This window comes from Mizuhopecten yessoensis, unplaced genomic scaffold (assembly GCF_002113885.1).
Source record: "Mizuhopecten yessoensis strain PY_sf001 unplaced genomic scaffold, ASM211388v2 scaffold445, whole genome shotgun sequence".
Lineage (NCBI taxonomy): Eukaryota > Metazoa > Mollusca > Bivalvia > Pectinida > Pectinidae > Mizuhopecten > Mizuhopecten yessoensis.
In genome coordinates this window covers 95,473-119,569 of record NW_018403550.1, presented here as the reverse complement: position 1 = coordinate 119,569, position 24,097 = coordinate 95,473, and the positions used below count along the sequence as shown (strand labels likewise).

Genomic DNA, 24,097 nt, shown 5'->3' with positions numbered 1-24,097 from the left:
CGATCGCAATAGGTCACTTGAGACTTTGTCTCAGGTGACCTAAAAAAACACAGTGTGACCGAAAAACGTACCAAAAATAGTGTACGCACATTGTGCATATATCATGTGCACACCGTCCACACATGGTAAGCACAACTGTGCGATTTAACAATCGTTCGCCGCGTTTTGCGATTTGGTACATTTAGTAAATAGTATAAACAAAATATTAAACAGTGCTAAACAAACACGTACCAGTATTTTTGTACAACAGAAATGTCTAGCCTTAATTTGCCAATTGCCAACATTTTCAAATCACACAAGTGTAATAAGCTTCGGTTACGTAAAATTACTGTTATTTTCCATATGCTACAAACACTAAATAACTCTTGTATAGTTTATATACGGTATGGACTTATATACACTTCTTACCATATAGGGTCCGATACATGAGTGTCTTAGAAATTTGATACAATGAAAATGGTATAAGCTAAGATATCTGAATAGTGTTTTTATTTCCCAATAGTGAAAAATTTAAAAACAACAGTTGAACAGCAAAAGTGCTACATGTACTCAAAGTCCTTTTTGTTTTATTTTGACAGTACATGAAGAATAATTGTCTTTAGCATCACAGTTAAGATCATGTTAGTGGGGTGCATTTCCAGTGTGATATATGTGTTCATTGATTCTCACACTGATGGGCAGATAAGCATTAAGCAAATATAAAACGCCTTCACTGGTTGGGAAATAGTGTAAAAGTAAAACACAATTGTTTTTACTACAATTATTTTTTATATCCATTGTCTACATGTACCTACTGAAAAGAGTATCGATTATCACTCATAATCCCACTTTCTATGAAGGCAGGGACAAGTAGGTCGCAAATGCTTTAGAAACATGTTTAGTTTTGGAAATTGACAGGAGTATTATAGGGAACTTATACTGAAACAAAAAACATTTGAACAGGGCAAAGTTGCTAGTACCTGGTACTCAATAAGAGACTAAATTGTCCAATAATTTCCCATATATCAAATATCAAATATGAACTATTTCAAGCTGGTCCAGTTTCCATGAGTTCTGAGGTACCTCTTATTAAGGCAAACAGCATTACTTACATTAGCAACTATGTGTTTGATCATCACTCTTAAGGACTGTATGTTTATTTGAACAAGCAGTGTTTAAGTTATATATATATGTTCACAGAACAATAACATCAAAGATATACCCACTTACAATGGCTACCTATACTACATTTTCAAACATTACCAGAAACATTTCTTTATATGGCCTAATCGCAAATTGCATATATATCTAATAAAAACACTCTTGTGTACTGGCCAAGTACTGGTCGCAGGTTGGCGATTTTTCTCTGGGCACTCGGGTTTTCTTTCACCACCGAAACCTGTAACGTCCTTATATGACCATAGCTAATAGGACATAAATACAAACAAACAAACATACAAACACCTTTGTAAGGGGTTTATAACTTTTCACAGTACTAAATAGATGCAGTGCCAAAACAACTTCACTCTGACATATCACAGACTACATGCGGGCATACAATGTAAATTGGGTCTGGCCTTGACACATATCTGTTTTACACTGAACCAAACTAAACTCAGGATTTACAAGATTCAATTAAGAAAATATGTGTTCATTAAAAGATTTTTCACTTCAAGTCAAACAGAACATTTTCTTGTTTCATATAAAAGGAACATAAAGGAAATGTTTAACATAGCATGGATGTGTAAATATCATTGTAATGTACTGCAAATCACTTTTATTCTGTGAGCAAAGAGGTCCTTAACAAGTGACGGCTTGTTTTTATTCTACCTAGAATCATCAAATACAAATGTATAATGACCTTTACAGAGCATCCTTTCACAATTAGTTTATACTAGAAGCTAAATTATAAATCAGAAAAGAACATTTTATCCATGATTTCAGTTTAAACCAAAACTCTGAGAATTATGATGTCTTGATGTAACTTGGAACAAAGTTTTGTTAGTTTAGGTTTCTTTTACTTCTATGTAAGCGTAAAATACGGGTTACTAATAAATAAAGATAGCATTATCATTTCTAAAAGTCTAAAATGAATTCGTTATATACTGTTATACAGTGACAATACAAGTCACAGGCACAATTCAAATACAGAAATAAAGTCACAATTTTTTAACTGATGGCTTCCTAAAAAATGCTGAAATGGTTTCAAAGCTTGGGAATGGCCATTCAAATTCATTGGGCACAATGCCATCACACTTGGACTCAAAGAATGAAAAAAGTGGAAACCAGATACGTCTTCGATTTTTGTCACGCAGCATGAGAGAACGGTTGTTGGCAAGGACATGGTAGTAGAGGAAAAGCCTGGAGGAGATGTAGAAGGCGATGAAAACATCAATGGAATAGTGTTCGTGGGCAGCCAGAATGAAGAAAAGGCCAAACATATTGGCCACCCATGTAAGTGTGTGTAGGTAGTAAGAGCAGTACTTTCCATGGTGCGGCGTGTCTGAAGACAAAACAAAATTCACTTCATAAAGGTTGGGCTGTTCTTACAAACATTTATTCTTACATCCTCAATTACACATGGTATCTATATAAATGTATAATGAATTATTTTGTAAGATCCTGGCATGGCTCATTTTTGTGCACCTGTAATATATAACTATTACATTCAAGTGACAGTACCTAAAGCCACCCAACAAAATATCACAAACACCCACAGTAGCGACCAAAGGTACGGTCATCCTCTAATCATTATATCTTATATTTAGGGGATAACCCCGATGTATTTTGAAATTTGCGTCGGTATGTCGTGATTATACTGTGTCAAATTGAGTTTTACTGGCTACGCAGAGCGCTAAAATTGAAATTTGTACTGCCGAAAATCTCAAAATACAGGAGGGTTGTCCTCGTTCTTATTCAACTCAGCCAAAACCACCAAAAGAAACGTGATTTTAAATTATGGGTCAGTCTGCTGTGGATTGGTAATGTCAGGAATATTCAACGTGAGGCGGAATGACGTGGACCTTCTCAAGGTCACACTATTGTTCGTGACGTCATGAATGATCAATTTCATGACTTGTCAGGGTCAGTTGGGTCACTGACGTCATTAACATGTGCAATACGGGCCTCATATGCAAATGAGAAATTTTTGAACAGTACGTCGTGGTAATATTGTCGCAAATATTTTGCTTGACCAATCAAATGTTGTGTTACATCTCAAATGAAATAGAATTAACCATTTTAACTTGACTAAAAGACATTATTCTAGGAAAGAACCCTTCCAGCCACTGCAGGTGTCATCTGATCACTGTTTACCACCTTTGGCTTGGCAATAAGATTTTCATATTACTCAGTGATCACTAAATGATAGCCCCAGTCACATATATCTACCTAGAATAGGGATAAATAGTGCCTTTTTCTTCTGTAATGTTCTGATATTTTATTATCTATGCTTGGAAGTTACTTTTGGTTTACTCAGTGTTAAATATGAATGTTATAGTAGTAATTGGAAGATTACAGCACCAAATGTTTTTACTGGAAATTACACTTATCGATGTGGCCTTGAATCACTCATTTGGCTTTTTCAGGAATGAGGATGAAATCTGAATAAAGTTTGGGAGGAGAGCCTCAAAGAATATTAGCCACTTAATTTGGGTAACTTTCAACCCCAATGGGCTATCACTGGTGACTACAAATCAAATTTCTTCATTTCCTTAGATTTTGGAACACATCTTAATTTCAAGAACCATATATATCGGTATTATACAATGAATTACAGTAAAAACTTATTCAGTTTTATATTCAGAGATATCTTAATTTATTTTGCCCAAATCTGAGGAAATTTAGGAACTGGTAGTCACGACACCAGTGTTTGCATGTAACCACTACCATTTGGTTAAAACCTGCCTAGTATTTGAGGAAAAGATTTTGTTTAATAAAGCAAATTTTCCAATTCCACCATTTTGACCCCACTCCTTACAACCTAACATAGGTACAGGGTAACCCCATGTATTTTGACATCTCTTATACTCTTGATCCTTTATAATTAAAATGAAGCACCACTATATAAGATCATCCAGATACTCCAGAACAGAGAGTTAAAGGTGTCTGTAAGACATAAAGACACAAAATATGTGTGAAAATATTTGCATAATACTTTTAATAGTTTGGACATATCCGACAGATTTCTGAATTTGTTTGGATATGTGGCAGTCAGTCACGCCTGTTTCCACACCTATGGGTTGGTGGCAATATATAATGTACTTACATTCTGTAATGAAGAAGTTGAGCAGTGTAATACAGACAGTATGTCCACTGAACATGTAGTCCCCACACGTCCGCACTCCGGACAAAGACATGCCCATCCCCATCCAGATCTCCATCGTACGTTGTGCCTTTGCCCAAATGTCACCATACATCTGTAATGGGGGACACGATTAAAATCAAAAACATTTTGTAAACAAAACAACACAAAATGTTGAATCTAGATGCAGGTTTTGTTATTCCATTCCTTGTTAATCTAATAATCAGTCCAACAAAAATAAATATTCCAGCTTCACAAAAATTTCTCAGACATATTAATCAGGGTTATCTAGAAAATGTTACATCCAATTTAATTTTCAGTTATATAGAAATTATGGGATGGACATCAAACTATGTGTATTACTTTTTTAACTTTGCTATAACTCATTTTACATGTAGCCTTTCAACCACATATTTGATATAGTTTTAGTTTACTGTGAATCTTGAAAATGTTATATTATTTCACATTGCTTAATTAAATTGTACATAGGTTTTTGTTTTCTTACCTTTCACACTTAAGATGTGGGCTAGGCACAGACAGAGATGTTATCAGCATCGTGATACAGCGTAGGAGGTAAACTGTAGATAGGTTTTGTTTTCTTACCTTTCCTTCACACTTAAGATGTGGGCTAGGCACAGACAGAGATGTTATCAGCATTGTGATACAGCGTAGGAGGTAAACTATACATAGGTTTTTGTTTTCTTACCTTTCCTTCACACTTAAGATGTGGGCTAGGCACGGACAGAGATGTTATCAGCATGGTGATGCAACGTAGGAGGTAAACTGTACCGATGATGGAGAACACTCTCCTCAGCAAAATAAATCTAAAAATAGAACACAGCAAAATCAAACCAGAAACACACTCCTCAGGTAAATATCTTAAAACATTCCTCTGCTTAAGTGCTTTACATACACATCATTTTGTCAGCAAATCCACAGTCAAAACACCATATTTATGTAGCATTTTATTTATTTTCTTGTCCTGACCCTTTTGTTAATATTGGATGCAGTAAATGTGTTACAGACTTAACAAATGCCGATGCTGTAAGCACTATTTATACTTATATAAAAATGGATATAGTATATAAATGTTTTATAGACTTTAAAATATTGGATGCAGTAAGTGTCTCATACTTTGTAGACTTACAAATATAGGATACAGTAAATAAACTTCAAGTTACCTTAATTGTTTGTTCAGTAGCTATGTAAATATCTACGATAACAGTGTACCAAAACTGACCCCAATAGACACAAAACAACAATACCTACTTAAATATTGAGGTTTTTTAAATTTTGTGCTTAAAGGGAAACAACTCTATAATAAAACCTGTTATATATGTTAAACATGTTTGGTTTTTGTATTTTACCATACTGAATTTGAAAAGGAATTAAACAAATAATTAAAAAGTTTCCCTTATTTGGTAATCAAACAGGGGCATATACTTTGCCGAATAGTGTTTAAATATCATAATTTAAGAACTCATACAAAGCGTTTAGGTAATGAAACAACCAAGTAGTTAAATAAAAATCAGAGAACAATTGTTTGAGTTATCATGTAATTACATATAAACAAGAAAAAATAATGACAACAAGAATTCAAAGGGAGTGGATGTGTCGCCTGCTCATGATCAGCACTTTTAGTAAGAAAAGTGTTTTGGCTTTAGTTATTGCGTAAAAGGATATGCCGAAACGTGGAAAGTTGAAACTCGACAGAAAAAACTGTAATATACATGAACGTTGAACATTTTTGCTCCTAGCATTGACGTACAAAATTTGAAAGGAATTGATTAAAAAATAAAAAAGTTCTTACATTTACTTCACAATTCCCTTATTTGGCAATAAAAGAAGTATAACCCCGCCAAAAATGCACGTAAACTTCTGAAATGCGAACTTGACAGAAAAACCCATAAATGTTGAACATTACATTGCTTCTAGCATTACTGTACAAAATTTGAGAAAAAATAATTAAAATTAAAATAAAAATAGTTCTTGCATTTACTAAACTACTACACAATGCACTTTTTCGGCAAAAAAAGGGCAGAACTCAATAAAAATATGACCCCTCCCCCTCTTCAAGCATCAACTGAATACAAGTATTGACTTACCTGTGCTTATGGAACACCAGCACAATACTCCAAATTGTTCCAAGACAGACAGCTATGATTTCACATGCTTCAAACGCCCATGGAGTATAAGGTATGTTGTCTAAGAATATGTCAGGAAGGGGAGGATACTTGTCTGTGTCAGGGACTCGATCATGAACCACAACCATTACAAATGAAGTCACCAAAAATACTGTAAATGCATAAAGGAAACCAAGTATTGTCTTCCATATTTCTGAGTCTAAATGTTTTGATTGTCGAGGGCTCCTTTCTGGCTGGAAACCTTCTTCATGTAAGTATTCCCTATCATTTTCTGATTCAGAATCTTCACTATCTGAGTAATGGATGTTTGTTCTTCTCCTCGTCTTTGATGGTGATGTAAAGGATTTATTAATTCTAAACTTTCTTTTTCCATGGTGTCCCATAGAGAAGGCGGAATCACTTTCTGATTGTAAATCATGAATACATAAAATTAAACGTTTGATATCTCCAAGAACTAATAATTGGAGAGGAGGCTGGCGCAGGTCTGTTTCACTTAGTGTCAACAAAGCCTTTCCATCAATTTTGTGCACCACACAAAACAACTCCATGTACTGGCTGAACTGATTCTGTTCCAACCATTGTGCAACTTGATCACAGGTCCATGTTTCTGCATCTGCCATTGTGACTAAGTTTCTGAAAATCAATAAAAAATTGTTTGATGTTTTACAAATTAATTTTAAAAGTACAGACTGCAATACATCTTCATTGTATGAAACGCAATTGTTTATACATTTCTGGTCAGCTGTTAAAAAATGTATGGTATTCAGATTAGCTGATCAATGTACATTGTGAAGAAAAGATATTGATATATTCCGTAAATTGCAATGTAGGTACAATTGTACTACAAACACCAATGTGCCAAACACCACTTAGTTTTGAGTACATAGCAAATATGATACAATTTCAAGAAACTGTAAGATATGAGCATTACCTTTTATCGGCAGGTTAAAGTTAAACATGTATTTAAACTTACATGTACTGAAAAACAATATTAGAGAATAGAATCAATATATCAAAATACAGTTACGGCACAGAATTGGTTTGAGATGGATTTCAGGGTCATTCTGGATCAATCAGTTATAAAATTTTCAATTCAATTCATTTTTTTTTTAATTGGCAATACATTGTACATCTATAATACAAACATGTAAGTTGTATATATTAAATCAGATAATAGTACAGTATAATAATGAATTTTAAATCTGATATAGGCTTAGCCTGTTGTCCGATTCTTTGGTCAATACTGTATTGACCAAAGAATCGGACAACAGGTTAATTAAGTCTATATCAGATTTGAAATTTCTGTAAATTGCATACATTTGTAGTTAATACAGTCTGTGCGTCTTGTATAAAGAGATGATTAATCTGCATCTTTGATGTGTTGTAATCAGGAAGACATGGTTGATTCAGGACCCGGAAAACAACTGTAAACAAACTGCTGACTTTTATTTCTAAATGTAATATAACCTCTCGATTAACTCTTTGATTCTTTTTTTTTTCTTTCAACAAATCATAGTGGCCTTCATTTGTACAATTGCCGTTGGAGAGGGCCTAGTAAGTCGCAAGAACTTGTGCCCAATCCCTTTGACAGTTTGATTTCAATAAAATGTGTTTGAATGAACAAATCGTAAATAAGTCAAGGTGCCCATTGGAATTTAGATATTACATATCTGTATGGGCTGTCCTGCGGAATAATGGCAATGTCCCTACACTTCTAGTCTGTCATTTTTAATTTACCAAATTTCTAATTTGGGTGCAATCTAGTGAAATAGTGCTAATTTTAATAACACATTTTTATCTGTAATATATATAGTGCTCAGTTTATATTATCCTATCCAGATATTATAGTGCTATGATGTACATAATGTATATTTGCTTTCTATTTATCCTAAACACTTTTTTTTAATCCTGTTGGTGTAAGACTAGTTTTTACCTTCATGCACCTTATATCTTATCCAAGTCTTGTATATCTTTATATGTGTCGTGCATGTACTAGTTGTACTGAATGAACATTATTATTATTTATTTATTATTATAGGTCATGGATCATCCATCTTAAGTTTGAAGTTTCTGGGTTGAAATGCTGGTCCAGTCATTGCATTTAACTACTTGTTACATATATATCATTAAAAATATTTGGTAAAAGACAACTTCACAACATTTATTTTTTATTTATTGTCAATAACATCAGATGTGAAATAAAAACTGTCTGTTTTATAAGCACTAATGTATTTTACTTTCACTTTCTACACCATTTCCTAATAAACCTGTGACAATAAACAGTGACCAAATGCAGCAATATTTGTTTACACATGTGAAGTTTTTCTCATCCTCAAGATCCTGTTTAGTGTCATGACTACATGAATCATCTGTCAGTCTTAATTCACGCTAATTATATCAACTTCGTGTGTACTCTTATGAACTTTAAATATTCAATTAAACATTTATCGGTACAAATATCATTGTTTCGTACTTTCAGCACCAAGTTATCTTCCTCCTTTCTGTCATAACCATCTACAAGTGTCTTCAAGTGTTGTACTTCGAACCAGGAATAGGCAGTTAGCCACGCATGTTTACAGTGGAAGCGGAATTAGAGGAATTAGAAAGTGAAATGCATGATGGGAAAACAAGTATTACGTAAAAAATGTCAATTTCATTCAGCGAACATTATTTTTTATCTTATTGGGCAGATATCTTTATTTTCTCATACCGTTTCTGAGCAATTCCATTAAACATTATTAAATATCAAGATCATAATAATCAGTCCGTTAAAATTATATGGGACCCCCTGAAACGGAAATGACGTAGTGACCTTCAGCTTGCAAGTCTCTCCGACATTACAGCAGTCAAGGAAAAGGTGAGGAAGCATAGTCTTGAAAATAATTTTCTGTGGGATTTTTTTGCTTTTTGTTCATTGGTGTATGATTTGATTTCTGTTTGCAATCGTAGTTCTCGAGTATTTCAGAAAAAAATAAGTACCTTTGCAAAACAAAACTTGGTGTCTGTTGAACAAAATAATAGCAGAATGTTTAGTCGCTGTCTTGCACGTGTTCGTTCATCTCGTTTGCCATCATCTTTTGATTGATCAGTTGTGATGTTATGACAAGAATGAAAGACAGTGTGTGATGCATTTTTTCCGCTAAGCAAAATGATGCAAATGTCTAGCTTTAAGTAGCTATCTTACACGACTACAGGTGACCTTGACTGCTTTTGAAAATGTTTACAATGGTGTCTGATGTTTAATATCATAGTTGTGGACACTGACATAGTACAACCACGCAATATTTAGAGCGTTATGGTCATGTTTTTAAAGAGACATATTCTTTGTTTTTGTATTTAAACGAGACGCAGAGATACTTTCGGGTCCATATTTTCAGTGACCAGAAATGGACACACCTCTACGTATACTAATGTCATTGAGAGTCGACCTTCCAAATGTGTCATTTAGATCCACATGAATTACTGTTCAGTGAATTGCTTTTTCAGTGAGAGTGGTTTATTGCGAAGTAAAAGTAAGTGTTATCATGTATATAAGGTACATAATTTTGGATCAGACCCAAGATGGATCTGACAAGAGCAATGTATGCGGTCTTTCTACATTCCCTGGGGCAGTGTTGTAGGTTGCGTCTTAGGAAGCCTTGGGTAGAACTTGCCTTTTTTGTGGTACTTGCTATATGTTCTTTCCACTTCATATCCCCTGATAGTTGTAATCAGTCCTAGGTATGGGCTTGTCTGTACGTGACTGTCTGTTGTGTCCATTATATGATTGGTTAGAAGTAATGTGGTCGCCAAAACAAACATCTGACAGCAGTTTATTTGTTAAAAAAATTATGATAAAAATGTGCCCTTTTATTCATGAAGACATTCTTGTAGTAGTACAGGTAGGAAGCAATTGAATTGATGTCAGATGAAAGTAAAGGTATCAAATGGAAGACAGATTTGCAGTGCTCTAGATAACTTTTGAACATGTGGTGTGTTTTTTTACCCCTAAGCCTACCTCTCGAAAGTGGAGGAGTGTAAACTTGAATTTTGAACTAGGTTCGGGAGGATGAGAACGTCTTGCGAACCTTATTTTAAATAGCGATTGTTGTTTTGAAAGCGGCATGATTCAATCGTCTGAAATATTCTCGCTCAGGTTAGCGTGACAGAAGGCATTGATTTGCTTACTATGCAAGCGTCTCACTGAGTCACTGTAAGCGTATTATAATCTGCTAAATTGGACCCAGAGACTGTTCTGGATTTTGCTTGTGTAAAAATTGAATTAAGCAAGTTCATGTGTTTCTTTTGCGCAATTTGTGAATTATCACACAATTATTGTTTGGTTTTACTTTGGGTTTTTTTTGCTTTACATTCTATTAACAGCTAGGTCATTTAACTCATTCACCCCTGAAATTTCATAATGGACTAATCCAACCTTGATTTGGAAGAGTTCAAATGTGACTTCAAATTTTGTAGTTATATTCATTTGAAGTAAAGAAAAGTTTTCTGCCACAAAAAAATAAGTAAATAGGTTGTCAGAATTTAAAGGATTTTACATTGAAATTTATGTAAAAAGGAGTGAATTTTGAAAAAAAAAAAATGAAAACATAATTTTATGCCAAATAATGTCAATTAAAAGGTTATTGACAGATTAGTATTGCATTAATGTATATCAATTTCATAAATGCGGAAATTGTGTAAAATTGATTATCTATAAACGATTAAAAATTGACGTTTTATAATAAAACCATATGTATACACATAGTAATTGCATGTAAGAGTTATCATTCTTGAAAAACTTAACAGTAGTGAAATAGGTAGCCGGTTTCCTGAAGTAAAGAATAATGGACACATGTGACTCATTGATTAAAAAACAACTGAATTAATGCCTGGATTGCTTTGAAATACTTTAATATTGAAAAACATACTGTTCTGTCAATAATAAACATAAAATATTTATCAGATTAATATTAAACATTAGAATATGCGGAAATTGTGATACTGTCTCCCTACATTGGATTTTCAATTAGGGATGTACTTATGAATTAACCTTTCACCCCTATGTAATCTTATTAGATTCTACCATGCATTGATATATATGGACAAGTCTATGATGGTCTACAGTGGTGAAAGTGTTAACTTATTTTCTTCAGCTCTTGTGGTCAGATTATCCTCATCTAATGTGTTGTTCAAGACTAGTAAATATTGAAAGGGGGAAACAAATTGTATTGTTATATTTGTTTTTCTCATTATAGCTTCAAAATGGCACCACCATCATACAGTGACCTTGGAAAATCTGCGAAAGACCTTTCTGACAAAGGTTACAGTAAGTAGTATTATGCAGAAGTTCTTGTGTAACAGAATTTTGAGGTGATATCCATAATCAGAATGGGAAAAAAATAACGTGCTGCATATTATTTTTTACACTAAATTACAGGCCCTCAAATTTTCTACTTTGAACAATATGCAATACAACAAGGGGTTTCCCCTGACATCAATATTTAGGCTAGTGAACTTGGTCATCCATCATCAAATAAACTTAAACCCTAATGACATCAATTGTACCAGAATGCAATGTTTAGAAAATTGGGGGGGGGGGGGGGGGGGGGGGACTAAATTAGACCAAATATTCATCTGGGTATATATATATTGCATTCCTCTTTTATTTAAAAAAATGAAAAAGAATTGTGAAGGCCTTTTTGGGCCAGCTCCCCTCCCCAATTTTGGTATTATTTTCACCTGTTTCAGCTTTTTTTCCTATCTCAGTTTAAAAATTCACCCATTTGCAACTAAAATACTACCACATCAATCAGTCTTGGTTCCATTTTTCTTTAAATTTTCCATCGTTCCACAACCATTTCAGTGTGTCATTTATCATTAGTATAAATCCATATTTCTTCTATCATAGTGTGTATGGTTCATTTGCACATTTATAGTCTATCCCATTATATTTGTTTTCTCACTGTCCGAGACAAAAAAATAATACATTTGACATAAATACAGCATCCCAGAAAAACGCAAATAATCTAATAAAAATATGTGTTTTAGACTAATTATTCATATTTTACATTTTCTGTTTTTATTTCTTCAGATTTTGGACTGTACAAACTTGAATGTAAAACGAAATCTAGCAGTGGAGTTGAATTCACAACAAAAGGAAGCTCAAGCCATGATTCTGGAAAAGTCTCTGGAAGCTTAGAAACAAAGTACAAGCTTTCCGAGCATGGTAGGTTAACAGAAAAAAATAATGAGTTATTGACTGACAATAAAGATTTATTTTATGATTTAAATCTGATGAAATTCTAGGGCCAGCAGACCAACGGTTAATTCCATTTCTGCTTGACATTAACAGCACCACATATATGGAATCTGACAAGTAAAAACATTATATTTTGATGAATTTATCATTCTTTGGTTAAAAAGAAATAGATGCAAAATCTTCAGACTTATTTAGTGATGAATATATAAATTGATATGTTTTGAGAGTGGTGGGGACCGGAGGGGGTGCTCGCTTATAATTCACAGTAAAGTGCCATTGTTTGTTAGAACATTGATTGTCTACACAAGTGATTGTAACATTCATCTCATTTCCCCCATAAAAAATAGCTGATTTTGTTTCCTTTAATATGTCTTTTATTTCTTGTAGGACTGACATTTGTAGAAAAGTGGAATACTGACAATGTTCTTGCCACAGAAATCACTATTGAAGATCAGCTTTGCAAGGGTCTTAAATTGGCCTTTGAATCTTCGTTTGCACCACAGACAGGGTAAACACAGTTAATTATTGACATACAAGTTTTGATTTCTTGCTTGATGACAATATTGCATTATAATGAAATAATGTTTCATAAGTAAGATGCTGAAATATTTGGTTTTATTTGGTCATAAGAAACAATTTTTAGCACAATTCTAAAAAAATCTAATTGTAAGTACTGCAGTCAAATTTCTCAATTCCAAATGCAAAGATTCCAAAATAGTAGGAGAAAAGCCTTGTGTTATGAAAAGAAATATGATGTAGACAGGCTTGCCTTTGGCTTTAGGAAAAATTGTGTCGCAGTAATCCAAAAATTAAAATAGGAGGCGTTGCCATATTTGGGATGAATGGTTACGTTTGGTTAAAATTTCCTTCGCCCATTGTTTGACATATAATTTTTTATGTGACTCCCAAGACATTCCTGTATGAGTCGTAAAAGTTATTTACCCTTTTAAATTGAAGTTTTTCTTTTTGATTAAGCTTTAGTTTTTGTCCTGGTTGTTTAAATGTATGCATATGGTAGAAATGCCATACTGTACTTAAAAGTTGGATATTCAAACAAATTACTTTCAGATTTAGAAATATTTGTTGATATTGATTTTCAGTAAGAAGAATGGAAAAATTAAGACTGCCTACAAGATGGATTACTTAAATGCAAGTTGTGATGTTGACTTTGACTTTGCGGGTCCAACAGTTCATGGTGCAGCAGTAGTTGGGTAAGCAGTAAGTGAAAATTGGCGAAAAGTGTGTTCCACTCACACTCATGATCATCGTACACTGTAGTTGCATATATATATATATATATATATAGGATCTTACATGAGTTTCAAACAAGTCTTACAAAATTTTCAATTAGCGAGTGTGTGAAGCTAAAATGAAAAAATTGTGACAAGTTTCATATGAAATGAAAACGAGTGTATGATCCTTTTTATCACATGATCAAACTTTGTGGCATTTTTGTAAAACAACAATTTTCATATAACTTTGAAATGTAAAATGCCGCCATTTTGACTCTAGTGCGTAAGTCTGTGATGTCATGGACTTGTCCTAGGTGCGACGTCCCAATTTAAACAATTGAAACTTACCACCAATCACATGGCTGAAAGGTCATATTACATGTAAAAGAAAATATGACATGGGTATATTCACTGGATAACTTGGTACATTATGTGATAAATATATATATATGTATAAATAAAACAAAACACGAAATCTAGTATAATCACTAGGGCTTTAGCCCATCTTGGGGCTCTTCAGGCGCTTGAAAAATTAATTTTGATGTCGTAAATGGAATACACATACTAAGGATGTCGTAAAAAGTACACATAATGCGGACGTCTAGAAATTGCAATGTCTTAAAAAGATTACATCAATGTACTTGCATTAAATGTGTCGATGAAATATATGGAAAAAGAAACGGAGCATATTACAAATGTTCGATAGTAAAAGTAAAAACATCTGATAATAAGATTGAATTATATATATGTATATAGAGAGAGTATAAATGTTCCCTCTGCTGGAAGCTGGAACACTTAGGCCAGACAAAAAAATTATGTGTGTCTCCCGTAATATGTTGGAAAAATTTAGGGTAAGTAGGTAGGTATTTTTTTTACCACAAAAAAATCAGGGTATGTAGGGTGACTGGAAACACCAAATATTTTTTGTTTGGCCTTTGTCGCCTACCATTGCTAGTGAAGAGGACTATTGCAATCAGTACATACATGAGTGGTTGGGGAGGAAAGGCAATTATTTTTTGGCTATTTAATTTCTAATGATTTGCAACCTAGCATGTAGATTTTCTACAGTATTGTTTTTCTTTAACTGTTTTAACTTTTTAAAAAAAATCTAGCTAAACATGATGATTGGTAAGAGTAGGTTTCTGAAAGATATGTTTCAGTATCTTCATGTTGATTATCCAACAGGTATAACAACTTTCTGGCTGGCTACCAAATGTCCTTTGATACCTCCAAGTCCAAGCTTTCCAAGAACAACTTTGCTTTTGGATATTCTTCAGATGATATGACACTCCATTGCAATATGTAAGTATAACACTGCCTTGACGTATCATGTGCTACATTATGTGGTCAGTGTAATGTTTCTGATGTTGTTTTTAAGAAGCGATGTTGATATATTGCTTTAATAGTGTAATTCCATTTTATTGCAAGTTGAACATGTATTTATTTCCACAATTTGTTTCCTTAAGTCAATATTATATTAGGACATATGATATAATAATATGCAGTTGTTTTTGCTAAGTAATATTTGATCATGCTTTATTTGCACTTTGAACATGCTGAAAAAAATAAACTTAATCATATTTATTAATAGTATAATTTATTGAAATCAAAGTGTTGATACCAGTTATTCCATTCAGTGCTCACGTAAAAAGAGATTGTGGTTCTTTTTACACTTGCCAAACAGAAGAGCCCATGAAGGCTGCACCCGATGATGGGAATTTTCAGAAATTCTTTTGTTACTAATGCAATAATGTTTTATTTCACTTCACCAGAAATGATGGCGCCGAATTTGGAGGCTCTGTTTATAACAAAGTGAACGACAAGCTGCAGACTGGTGTAAATTTGTCCTGGTCTGCTGGAAATAGCTCAACACGGCTTGGTTTGGCGGCAAAATACACATTAGACAAAGATGCTTATGTCAATGTAAGGAAAAAATATTGAATAATTTAGATTTAATGGTTTGCTTGCATGTTAGAAAAACAAAGGGATTGCTCTTTTTTACCCCTCCTTTGTAAGAAAAACAAAGGGATTGCTCTTTTTTACCCCTGCTTTGAAAGAAAGTGAGGGATATTACTTTGTTGCATCTGTCTCTCACTTTTAAATTCTGTAGATCAACTCTTAAAAATTGTTTAATTTAGTTTAATTGCCAATTTGATGCTTGTAGATTCAGACATTCGTAATTGAAGCTACACACTTCTGATTGGTTAATTCGCTATCTATGCGGTATATCCCTAAAAATATTGGCATGTACTACACTACAGTAAGCACCACAGCTACGTTGTCCTGAAAATGGGGAATATAACATTTAAGAATTTGCACATTAATTAGTTCTTGTTTTAAAATGATAATTCTTCATCTAACATTTTAAGGTAAAAATCAATTTTAAAGAAAGATAGTTTAACTTTATATTTGAAACTTTAGGCTGGTCAATTTTGGTAAAATAGTCTGGGGGGGTTTTCAACATGATTTTCCATATTACAAAGCCACAGACTCCAATTTACAATAGGTTGATTTCACAACCAACGCATAATCATCCTTAAAATGATCGGAGAATATGTATAAAAACAATTGCAGCATATTAACTTTTTTCAAAGCAACTAAGAACAAGTATAAACATCCTCAATAAATATTGTTGTTCTTGGTGGGTGGGATAAAACCATGGGTTGACTGAAATCAACATGCAACAATAGTCTGTTTAAAGGAGCTATTTTAAATAATTTAGTCAAATGGCAACCTGAAAATAGAGTCGATATTGAAAATGTATATCCCAACGAAAGTCTACATAGTTGATAATGACATGACTTGAAGCCAACGTCTAGTGTGGTCAGTTTTATCTTTTGTGACAGCTGGTGATATTAATAGCTACAACCAAAATAGTGCAATATCCGGGCTTTTCAGTGACGAGTTAACATGTTCAGCACTACGCTGTCAACCGACAACACAATATCAGTTATGAGATTTTACACAACACATTCTTGAATTCACACAGTACATCGCAAATAAGACATGAATTGCTCATAAGTATTATCAAACTATAAATCATTAAGAATTTTGTGGCATGGTTATAAAAAAAAACTTACTTCACTAAATTGTCCCTTTAATAGTTGTAACTCACTTGGTTATCTACACACATTACTGTCAATTTGTTACTCCTTTCTTTTAATTTTGTTTTCATTAATTAATCAAACTGCAATTGCTTTGATTAAAAAAACCTGGTTAACAGTATTCACACTAAGGGTAATTTAGCCATGGTTATTCTTGTGAGCAAGTTTTGTGTGACTGCAACAACATTTCACTAACAAAAATGAAGGAAAGATTCCATAAAGATAAAAAAAGACGTACCTGTATGACATTAAATCATGCTTGATATCATACAAGTTTAACAGTGTTTTAGGGTAGTATTTTCTTTCCCAAGTTTATAACAATGCAAATATATCATTATGCATAAACATTATAATATTACTCTCACACATTACCATTCATTTATAATAAACTGCATATATGGCCATGGTACCTCTCTATTATTTCCAGGTATAATTAATGATTAATTATGTTTATGTCAAATTAAATTGCAGCTAAATTATGTCATTTATATGTAAGCATTGTCAGGACCATGAAGGGGGTTTAGGGTAGTATTACAGTATTTAGAAAATCTTAGTTATTGCAGTGTTTGGTATGTCGATATTGAAAGAGCATGCAAACAGGATGCTACAGCCATGATGGTTGTAACTATGGAGTGCATACAGGATTTCTATTGATTGCAAAATGCCTTGTCAATTTATTACGAGATCTATTGTGATGAAGATGTGTTTTCTTTTGCAGTTGAAAGTAAATAATGCTTTCCAAATCGGAATGGGCTACACTCAAAACATTAGGAAAGGTAAGTGTTTTGGTTCCCCATGTCATGCTTGTAGATTGATCAATCATTAAGTCACATTCTCTAAATTGGCCAGTGAGTTAATTGTAAGGGCATCTAAACTGATTATCTACCTAAAATGATACATTTCTGAATGAATTGATTGATATCAAGATTGTCCTTGTAAATCAGGGCAGGGCGAACTGAATATTTACTACTTTAATGAGAGTTTTATTGAGACAGTATTGTTTATAATTTCAGGTGTAAAGCTGAACCTTTCTTCATTGGTTGAGGGCAAGAATTTCAACCAAGGTGGTCACAAGGTCGGAATGGGTCTTGAATTTGATGCCTAAATGTTACATGTCCAAGTGGTTAGTGATATAATATAAAACCTTTGGATGCAAAGCAATTCATTCATCATCAGTGTTTAACCAGGAGAGGAGACACAACATATTAAACATTTGCTAGTCTGGTGAGGGTCCAGTCTTCACCTCATCTTTATCTAGTATTCCCAGTGTTGACACTGCCGACAGCATAAGCATGGCAGAGTTTGGTGCATGCAGAGACTGAAGACGGATTTGATGTTCACTTTGCCACCCACTTTGAATTGATTGTGGATTTCAAGAAAATGACATGATCAATCAGATATTGATTTGTACTTAGATTTATTTCTTGTTTGCTGTTTCCATTAGGTTACATTCGTTGCATAGCAAACAAGCTGTTTTCCCACTGTCCACCAATCGAGAAACCTTCATTCGACATAACGCAGGTTAGATGTGTCAGAGAATTTGTCCCTGAGAGCTTATCAAAACATTTCAGTGCTGGTAAATTAATGTACAAATATGTATCTTAATTAAAGAATTATGTGATGTGTAAAACATAGTTTGTGTTTTATGTTCCTTGCAATGTTGAAACAGAAATTTTGTAATGTTGAGGTACAAGTACAAAAAGTTGCTCTGACCAGTAGAGTAACTAATCACCAGCAATCAGTTGCCAAGGAATCCAGGTCAAAACGGCCGCAGTGTAAAAACGGCCCTAGTTAAAACGGCCCTATTGTAAAAACGGCCCTACTTTTTAAATCGTGATATACAATTTGATTGGATTTTAAATTAAGCTAGCATTCAATTTATTTCCAATAAGATACTTGTTAGTTATGTTTAGTGAATTTAAATCGAGGGTGTCAGCCAACAATGCATACATTGCTGTTGTCTNCAGAAAAGGGGAAGTCCTACCGGGAATGGGGAAATCCTACCGGAATGGGGAAATCCTACCGGAATGGGGAAGTTTCATCGAAAATAGGGTAATTTCTACCCCTTTTGCGAGGAAAATTCCATAAAACTATTCCCTAGTGGTGGCTGAATCCAGGTCAAAACGGCCGCAGTGTAAAAACGGCCCTAGTTAAAACGGCCCTACTGTAAAAACGGCCCTACTTTTTAAATCGTGATATACAATTTGATTGGATTTTAAATTAAGCTAGCATTCAATTTGTTTCCAATAAGATAATTGTTATTTATGTTTAGTCAATATAATTAGAGGGTGTCAGCCACCAATGCATACATTGTTGTTGTCCAGCTCTTGCCACGTGGAGGCTCCCTCTGTAAGAGCCACACGAATTTAGTTTGCCGAAGTTACTACCGAAATTTCACTATAAAAATTGTCCAAACTGAATGTTTCTAATTATCAAACCATAAATGTCCAAATCTGTAAAAACTGTTCACATTATATGATACCCTGCTGCTGCTCAACCGTCGCTCTCGGGGCATAGACGTGCCCAACCCTCTTCAGGAACGCCGAGGTGGAGATGGCATCTTGGTCCCACAGCTCCGCTACCTTCCCCTGGATTCGGCGGTAGGTCGTCCTCTGGTGTCTTTGGAGTGATGACTCGGACACCAGTCTCATCCGGATGCTGACCAGTGAGCCTTCCTTCAGGAGCAGGGGAACCAGGATGTAGAACGGCAAATTGGCCCGTCCTGCTTTGCCGTTCAATCTATGGTGCCAACCTGTAACAGATAAAGTTACCGCGATCTCTTCGGCTGCTGCGACCTCAAATGTCTGGTTGGCGTCATGGCGTACGGGGGACAAACCAAAACTTCTGAAAAATAAATAGATTTGATGTTGTTGATTGGAAATATAAGTTCATATATTGTTGTCTAGATTTATTAGTTCATACATGTTCGGATGAGTATAATTATGACATTGCGCTCTATTTTATAAATACCTTGTGATATTCCAATTCATCGGCCTAATGAATGTTGAGTCTGCGTGTGGGGCTGGAAGTACCGACAACTCCAGGGTGGGAGGCTGGTCCAGACTCCTTCGTGGTGGTGGTGGCGACATCGGGAGGTTGGACACTTACAACACTGGAGGCTATGAAATGGAAGAAATGAAATACTACTATATAGTTTAACTCCATTCATCTCTTATATTATATCTTATTATATATCTTATATCCAAAAACACTCGATATGTTACCGAAAAACCGCTATTTATTTCTTACCTCATGGACGATGTAAGTGGAGTCAAGGTTCGAGGCAGGATTTGTCGATGCCGGAGTGACTGAGGGTGGGTCCGCAATACTCGTCTGTTGGGGTAAAAAATATCATTTTAATCGTAACGTTAACGTGCTAGCACGTAAATTTGTATATCGACCAAATAATAATTATAAGATAAGTATAACGGGACGTATATATAAATGAACATAATAATTATAAGATAAGTATAACGGGACGTATATATATATATGAACATAATAATTATAAGACAATTATATCACTTACCGGTACCACACGTTCTATGATGCCATCTACTACAGCAATCGCACTGCAGTGCAGATAACACTGTCGCACTCAAAACAGGTCATCAATGCTGGTCTCATGGTTGAAAGTCTTATTCAAATTCAAATGATACGTGAAGATTTTGCTACACATTCGTCCAATTTATTACACCCTCTGACCAATCCCGTTAATTGTTGTTTTAATTGAGTCAATCCGAGGTACTCTGTTAAAACAACAAAGACCCTCCTCCCATATCTAAATTATTATTAGTTAATATTGTAACTATTTTTTTCAAATGCTATTCAATAAGTTTTTTAATTAATTCTTTTCTCTAAATAATTAAATTAAATTAAACACTGAAATAGAAAACACCATTGCAAAGGTATTTGAGACTGAGGAGGGTCAACTATCAATGAAAACACAAACACAATTATAATGTTTTTATCTGTACATGTACATATCTTTATTTCTTGAAAGTGCATGTAACTTTATTAACTTAATATCAAGTTATGTACCTGTATTACGCACTTATAGTACTTGCAGTACTATACAGTATATACTATACTATATATAGAGTGGGGCCGTTACTGCAGTGCGGCCGTTTTAACCGTATACCGTTGCCAAGTCCCTTTTGATACAGTAAATACAGATAGAAATTAAGGGGAGATCACTCCAGTTACAAAAGTGTATAGTGGAATCGTCATCTGGATATTATCAAACGTCATCCAAATTGTACTGATAGCATGCTTTGCTAAGGGGGATAGATAAATGTTAAAGGAGCCTGCCTGGGATAAAGGGGTCAAATTGGCTGATTTGCTTTCATTGATGTCTCACAACTACAAATCCAATGCAATGCACCGATTTTAAGTTTTTAGGTCACCTGAGCTTTAGCATTTTACATTTCAAACTTAAGGTCAAGTTCTGCTGGGCCGATTGAACTGAAAGTTGGTAGGAATGATCGACTCATGGTCCTGACAAAGTGTTGTTATTTTTCGGGTCAATCAGAAATCCAATATGGCCGCCATTTTGAAAAACTATTTCAAACTTAAAGTCAAGTTCTGCTGGGCAGATTGAAATGAAAGTTGGTAGGAATGATCTACCCATAGTCCTGACAAAGTGTTGTTATTTTTTTCTGGTCGATCAGAAATCCAATATGGCCGCCGTGGTCGCCATTTTGAAAAACTATTTCAAACTAAAAGTCAAGTTTGACTGGGCCGATTGAACTGAAACTTTGTAGGAAAGATCGACTCATGGTCCTGACAAAGTGTTGTTATTTTTCGGGTCGATCAGAAATCCAATATGGCCGCCACGGCCGCCATTTTTAAAAACTAGTTCAAACTTAAAGTAAAGTTCTACTTGGCCGATTGAACTGAAACTTTGTAGGAATGATCGAATCATGGTCCTGACAAAGTATTGTTATTTTTCGGGTCAATCAAAAATATAATTTGGCTGCCATTATACTTAACTATTTTTTTACTCAAATTGGTACATATTTCAACAACAAAATTAAATACTGTAGGACTCGGGTGACCGTTAAGGCCCATAGGCCTCTTGTTTTATTTTTTTATTTTTTTTGCATTACAATAACATATATATTTCATTAAACATAATTAATTCCACTGTCACACATACTTTCATACTAATAAATATTGCTCTTTTTGTTAGTGGTATTTTATTTTTAGGTCACCTGAGCTTTAGCTCAAGTGACCTATTGCTATCCGTCTTCGTCCGTCATCCTTTAACATTTTACATTTTCAACTTAAGCTGAAATACTGGCAAAGGGATTTCATTAATATTTCATGGGAGGGTTACTGACATCTCCCTGGCCAAGTGTTGTTATTTTTCGGGTCGATCAGAAATCCAATATGGTCGCCATTTTGAAAAACTATTTCAAACTTAAAGTCAAGTTCTGCTGGGCTGATTGAACTGAAACCTGGTAGGAATGATCGACTCATGGTCCTGACAAAGTGTTGTTATTTTTCAGGTCGATCAGAAATCCAATATGGCCGACACAGCCGCCATTTTGAAAAGCTATTTCAAACTTAGTCAAGTTCTACTGGGCCGATTGAACTGAAACTTTGTAGGAATTTGTTCGACTCATGGTCCTGACAAAGTGTTGTTATTTTTCGGGTCGATCAGAAATCCAATATGGCCGCCACGGCCGCCATTTTGAAAAACTATTTCATAATTAAAGTCAAGTTCTACTGGGCCGATTGAACTGAACCTTTGTAGGAATGATTGACTCATGGTCCTGACATAGTGCTGTTATTTTTCGGGTCGATCAGAAATTCAATACGGCCGCCATTTTGAAAAAAAACTATTTCAAACTTAAAAACAAGTTCTAATAGGCCGATTTAACTGAAACTCGGTCTAGGAATGATCAGCTCATGGTCCTGACAAACTTCAGTTAACGTTATACTTAACTATTTTGTACTTGTACATATTTCAACAACAAAAAATTAATACTGTAGGACTCAGGTGACCGTTTAGGCCCATGGGCCTCCTGTTTAGTAATGTTATATTAGAAAGGAATGAAAATCAGATAAGAGAAACAAAGAAATAGAAAAAATAAAGACGGGTAAATTGACAGAAAGATAGCCGGAGGAGGAGAAGTACCAGTATTAAACAATGTTTTTTCTCAAATAAATCTAAATAATATCAAACATAATCGGCAAAATGTAGGTCTAGGAAATATCAATAAGCCTTTTCCATTTTTCAACTCATTCTGGAAGTTAATGAGATATATTTCGTCTTTACTATTTGCAATATATTTTTGAATATTGTAATGTTCTTTAATTGAACTTTTAATTCCTTGTATAGATAAAGGCACTTTAAGACATCTTGCCTTGTATATATATTGTTTCATTATCAAAATAATACCATTGTTACTTATTAAGTCCATTATAGTTGTAAATAAACCAAAAAGAAATGTTTGTTTATTGTAATCAAATGGAATAATTAATGCATCTAATAAAAGATTTTGTACTTGTCACATTCCCATAATACATGCTCTATTGACTTACTAGTTTACACAGTTCACAGTAAGGGCTATCTACTATTCCTGCCTTTAACCAAGTCTTGGTGGCACTGTGTTGGCATGCTTGGCCATCGGGGATAAAACTAAATAAAATACAGGACCGTCCTCTCCTGGCGACTGTAAAAGGTTCAAATTTTCTGATTTGCTTTAAATGACTTGGTCCCAAAGTACTTTGAAAAGTTCAGCCAAATTGCAGTGGAGATTTAATTCCGAATTTATGTTTGGATTTCCTCTAAATTACAGATCTGGCATTCTCAACACATAGGGATAAGTAAATAAACTAAGAATGACGTTGACACTCGTTAGATGTGAGGGCTGGTCAGAAGAGGTCGAAGTGACATTGTCTTTCAAGGTGCGCGGTAGCTTTCAACCAAGGCTTTTTACACTTGGGATTTAAAATTGTATAGATGAAAAGTATCAATGTGCTTAACTTGCTTTAATTGACATCACCAAACTAGTGACTTTTACTTCCAAACTGTACCTGAGCATACGTCCACTGAACTGTAGTGCCAACTTACTCTGCCAAAATGGATC

The 24,097-nt window shown here is 34.3% G+C and overlaps 2 protein-coding genes across 3 annotated transcripts; one reads left to right on the top strand and one right to left on the bottom strand.

Annotated features, from left to right (window-relative positions):
* LOC110449408 (sphingomyelin synthase-related protein 1-like) lies at positions 1-8,998 on the bottom strand. Of its 2 annotated transcripts, none has more exons than XM_021496274.1 (5): positions 8,900-8,998; positions 6,388-7,059; positions 4,989-5,106; positions 4,247-4,397; positions 1-2,482 (listed from the first exon to the last, which is right to left on the bottom strand). In XM_021496274.1, exons 2-5 carry the CDS (start codon positions 7,044-7,046, stop codon positions 2,139-2,141), a joined length of 1,272 nt encoding a protein of 423 aa, XP_021351949.1. In that variant the 5' UTR covers positions 7,047-7,059; positions 8,900-8,998; the 3' UTR covers positions 1-2,138. The 2 variants fall into 2 exon arrangements, with proteins under 2 accessions (XP_021351949.1, XP_021351942.1); XM_021496267.1 differs by having other exon boundaries at positions 8,909-8,998.
* A 179-nt stretch (positions 8,999-9,177) lies between these two features.
* On the top strand, positions 9,178-18,630 carry LOC110449398 (voltage-dependent anion-selective channel protein 2-like). The gene is made up of 9 exons (XM_021496255.1): positions 9,178-9,283; positions 11,661-11,731; positions 12,497-12,631; positions 13,052-13,172; positions 13,765-13,875; positions 15,082-15,198; positions 15,669-15,819; positions 17,719-17,776; positions 18,014-18,630. Exons 2-9 carry the CDS (start codon positions 11,668-11,670, stop codon positions 18,103-18,105), a joined length of 849 nt encoding a protein of 282 aa, XP_021351930.1. The 5' UTR covers positions 9,178-9,283; positions 11,661-11,667; the 3' UTR covers positions 18,106-18,630.
* Positions 18,631-24,097: the final 5,467 nt, after the last annotated feature.

Excerpts from the sequence above, each read along its gene's own strand:
- LOC110449398 (XM_021496255.1), top strand. The coding sequence starts at position 11,668 with ATGGCACCACCATCATACAGTGACCTTGGAAAATCTGCGAAAGACCTT. Across the intron at positions 11,732-12,496 it reads CCTTTCTGACAAAGGTTACA|ATTTTGGACTGTACAAACTT; the intron begins GTAAGTAGTATT and ends TTATTTCTTCAG. Across the intron at positions 15,199-15,668 it reads ATGACACTCCATTGCAATAT|AAATGATGGCGCCGAATTTG; the intron begins GTAAGTATAACA and ends TCACTTCACCAG.
- LOC110449408 (XM_021496274.1), bottom strand. The coding sequence starts at position 7,046 with ATGGCAGATGCAGAAACATGGACCTGTGATCAAGTTGCACAATGGTTG. Across the intron at positions 4,398-4,988 it reads ATCTTAAGTGTGAAGGAAAG|ATGTATGGTGACATTTGGGC; the intron begins GTAAGAAAACAA and ends CCCCCATTACAG. Across the intron at positions 2,483-4,246 it reads CAACTTCTTCATTACAGAAT|ACACGCCGCACCATGGAAAG; the intron begins GTAAGTACATTA and ends TTTTGTCTTCAG.